The 3,642-nt window shown below is 33.2% G+C and overlaps 1 protein-coding gene across 1 annotated transcript; it reads left to right on the top strand.

Moving 5' to 3' along the window:
• Window positions 1–318: 318 nt before the first annotated feature.
• On the top strand, window positions 319–3,337 carry LOC111294973 (2-oxoglutarate (2OG) and Fe(II)-dependent oxygenase superfamily protein). The gene is made up of 3 exons (XM_022888287.2): window positions 319–1,010; window positions 1,331–1,661; window positions 2,951–3,337. Exons 1-3 carry the CDS (start codon window positions 514–516, stop codon window positions 3,197–3,199), a joined length of 1,077 nt encoding a protein of 358 aa, XP_022744022.2. The 5' UTR covers window positions 319–513; the 3' UTR covers window positions 3,200–3,337.
• Window positions 3,338–3,642: the final 305 nt, after the last annotated feature.

Genomic DNA, 3,642 nt, shown 5'->3' on the forward strand with positions numbered 1-3,642 from the left:
TGCTGAAGCATATGGACGAAAAAATCCCACGTATGAACTGATATTCACTGCTCAAAACTTATAACATGGAGTAACAATATTGATTTAAAACTCTATGATTTTAAAGTTGGAAAAGGCCATGTTCTCGTTGACTACTTATCAAAGTCATCACCCCTTCCCCCCCCCCCCCTCCCCCACAAGCACAAATAACCTTTTCTTTATGAAAAAAAAAAAAAAAAAAAAAAAAAAAAAAAAAAAAAAAAAAAAAAAAAACCCCACTTCTTTTACGTACCCTTTCATGTCTATTTCAATACTCTCCACTTCCCGACTCATCCACCATACTCCTTTAACTACCACTCCCAAATACTTCCCCTTTCTCAAACCCATCTCTCTCATTCTTTCTTTTCTCCCTTCGTCTCTCAATTTATTGTTTTCATAGTCTTAAAGTTTCTCCTTCCCTTTTATCATACAGGATCAACCCGGGAAGCTATACCTACTAAAAAGGCATAGTTTTTTTTTTTTTTTTCCTCAAACATGAACAATTTACAAGAATGGCCTGAACCAATAATCCGAGTCCAATCCTTATCCGAAAGTGGTCTACCATCCATTCCAGATAGATATATTAAGCCACCTCCCGATAGGCCATCCTTAAACCCAACTGAAAAAAGTGACGTTAATATTCCAATAATTGATCTTACTGGCTTATCCGGAGACGAAAACAATCTTTCCGTCTCAACACTTGATCAAATTTCTTTGGCCTGTCGAGAGTGGGGGTTTTTCCAGGTCGTGAACCATGGAGTTAGCCCTGGATTAATGGACCGAGCACGTGAAACTTGGCGAAGTTTCTTCCATTTACCTATGGAGATTAAGCAAGCTTATGCCAACTCCCCCAAGACTTATGAAGGTTATGGTAGCAGATTAGGAATTGAAAAAGGTGCCATTCTTGATTGGAGTGATTACTACTATCTTCACTATCTTCCATTAACTCTCAAAGACTATAACAAATGGCCTTCCTCTCCAGATTCTTGCCGGTAAGAATCAAGTTTCTTTGATTTTACAAGTTTTTTACTGTAGCATCGGATGCAATACCGGTTTTTTATTTGGCTTATTCAACAGCTGTACTATGCTAATTTGTCATATATGTATTTTGTCACTTGTTAGTCAACTGCCTAAAATGTCACATACCTTTGCCAGCTTCTCATACTTATAATTATCATTACATTATTATTCCATCAACCATAAATTTGGACTTTACTCAGCTTAATTACTATATGATCTTCTTTAGTTTATACGAATTTGAATTTATTTTAGTTCGGGTATATGATTAAGGTTGATTGTTGGATGAATGTAGGGAAGTAATTGATGAATATGGGAAGGAATTGGTGAAGCTAGGTGGGAGAATAATGAAGATTTTGTCAATAAACCTTGGATTGAGAGAGGACCGTCTTCAAAATGCATTTGGTGGGGAAAACTTTGGGACATGCCTAAGGGTGAATTTTTATCCAAAGTGTCCACAGCCTAATCTGGCCCTTGGTTTGTCATCTCACTCGGACCCAGGTGGCTTGACCCTTCTCTTACCGGACCATGAAGTCCCTGGTCTTCAGGTCCGGAAAGATGGCAAGTGGATTACCGTGAAGCCTGCCCAGCACGCGTTCATCGTCAACATCGGTGATCAAATTCAGGTATTTTTTTTCTCTCTGTGGATTATCCAAACGAACTGAAATTGTTTGCCGCATTGAGGGGCCATGTTTTTGATGGGTTAAATGAACTAGACATTCAACTTTGATCAAAACATCGCCGTTAAAATCACTCAGGGAATGAATTAGGTCCAAATACAATTTAAAATATTCTTGATAACCTTACTGTTAAAAAATATTTTGATCAAAATATCAAGCATGTTATTTGTCCCTTCTTTTTTTTTTTTTAATCGCCCAACTAGTGTTTAAGCTTCTCAAAACATTATAAAACACAAATGTTTTAGATTTCCTTTTCTTTTTTCTTTTTTTTTCATAAAGACAAAGTGGATAAACATGATGAATTTAAAGTTATGAAGATAAGATCTTAGGAATGACACACTTTGAATCTTGGAAGGTGTTGGATTCATTGTTGATGATCGTCCCATGTACAAGTGTCAGAAAAGTGTTACATCTCATTTTTGGTTTTCTTTGCCATTTTCCTCTTGTAACTTTCTATAACACCCAATTGTTTAAGCAATGTATAATGTTATCTCAATAATTCAACATGGAAAGCTGAGCTTTGATTGATAATGACATGGCATTGCAACCAACAGGTAGTTTTCCATTCAAATAGTAATTGCTTGATCAATGATCTGATTGATAAAGGCTTTTGTCATTAGTAATAAACTATAAGCACGCTGATCTAATGTGCACCTTCTTCATCTTTTCAATTTTTTATTTCATTCTTTATAAATACTTAAAAATCTCGATCTTTCATGACACGATGAATTCTACGATCTTGACTAATTTCAACTTTGAAATTTACGATTTATATAAAATTTATTGATTATACAATTCCATTATATAATGAGAAATAAAATTAGGAGTTGATTAGAGAAGTTAACATATATTATCCAAAAACTATTCTCTTTTTAACTCAACTACTCTAAAACCACTCTTTAAAATTGTTATATTAAACAAATATAAATTATTACATTAACTATCAACTATTGCATTTGATACAAATTATTTTTTTTTTTTTTTTTTTGAAAGCACTCGTCAACAAAATTCATTATTTATTATATAACAATCCAGTTCTAGTTCATTGTTATTTTCTCACGTATTAGAACACCAAAACTTAAGAATATTCATTTTCCTCCTCTTTATTTGACCTAATCCACCCTAATTTTAAAAAAGGAAAAGAAAAAAAAATCGGTCGGCTCACTTTCTTTATACAACTATTTTGCTTTATAAATATATTTAAATATATATATATATTTATGTAATTGATTCAGGTCCTAAGCAATGCAAATTACAAGAGTGTAGAACACAGAGTGATAGTAAATTCAAGCATGGAAAGAATATCCATGGCCTTCTTTTACAATCCAAAGAGTGATATACCCATCAAGCCGGTGGAAGAACTGGTTTCATCAGATAAACCTGCGTTGTATTCGCCGATGACATTCGACGAATATCGACTTTTCATCAGATTGAGGGGTCCCCAAGGCAAATCTCAAGTGGAATCTCTGAAGTCTCCAAGATGATTGACACTTAATTTTTCTTTTTTAATTTCAATTCACACTGCTAATCACATGGCCAACACAATTCCTTTTCTTTTTGAGTTATTATTAACTGTAAATTATTACAAATTAAAACTAGGATTGAAAAAAAAAAAAAAAAAAGAAAGAATAGGAAAAGAAAATTTATTGTTTTGTTGATATTGTACACCAGTTTGTGTTGGGAAAGTTTTTTCGTGTCCCTGAAATATATTGGAAATTTTGGAATTATACCAGATGACAGAACTTTGTCCCACCACTTTCCACCGTTGATTGAGGAAATATATATTATGGTTTATAATGTTAAAAAAATTGTCACATTCCTTGTAACAGATTCGCACGTTCTTAATTGATGGTGCCTTTTTTTTTTCGTTTGTATGTGTGTTTTTATCAAACAAAGTTATTTTTTATTTTTATTTTTTAAAATATTG

This window comes from Durio zibethinus, chromosome 14, assembly GCF_047325235.1.
Source record: "Durio zibethinus cultivar Kanyao isolate XHJ-2024 chromosome 14, ASM4732523v1, whole genome shotgun sequence".
Taxonomy (NCBI): domain Eukaryota; kingdom Viridiplantae; phylum Streptophyta; class Magnoliopsida; order Malvales; family Malvaceae; genus Durio; species Durio zibethinus.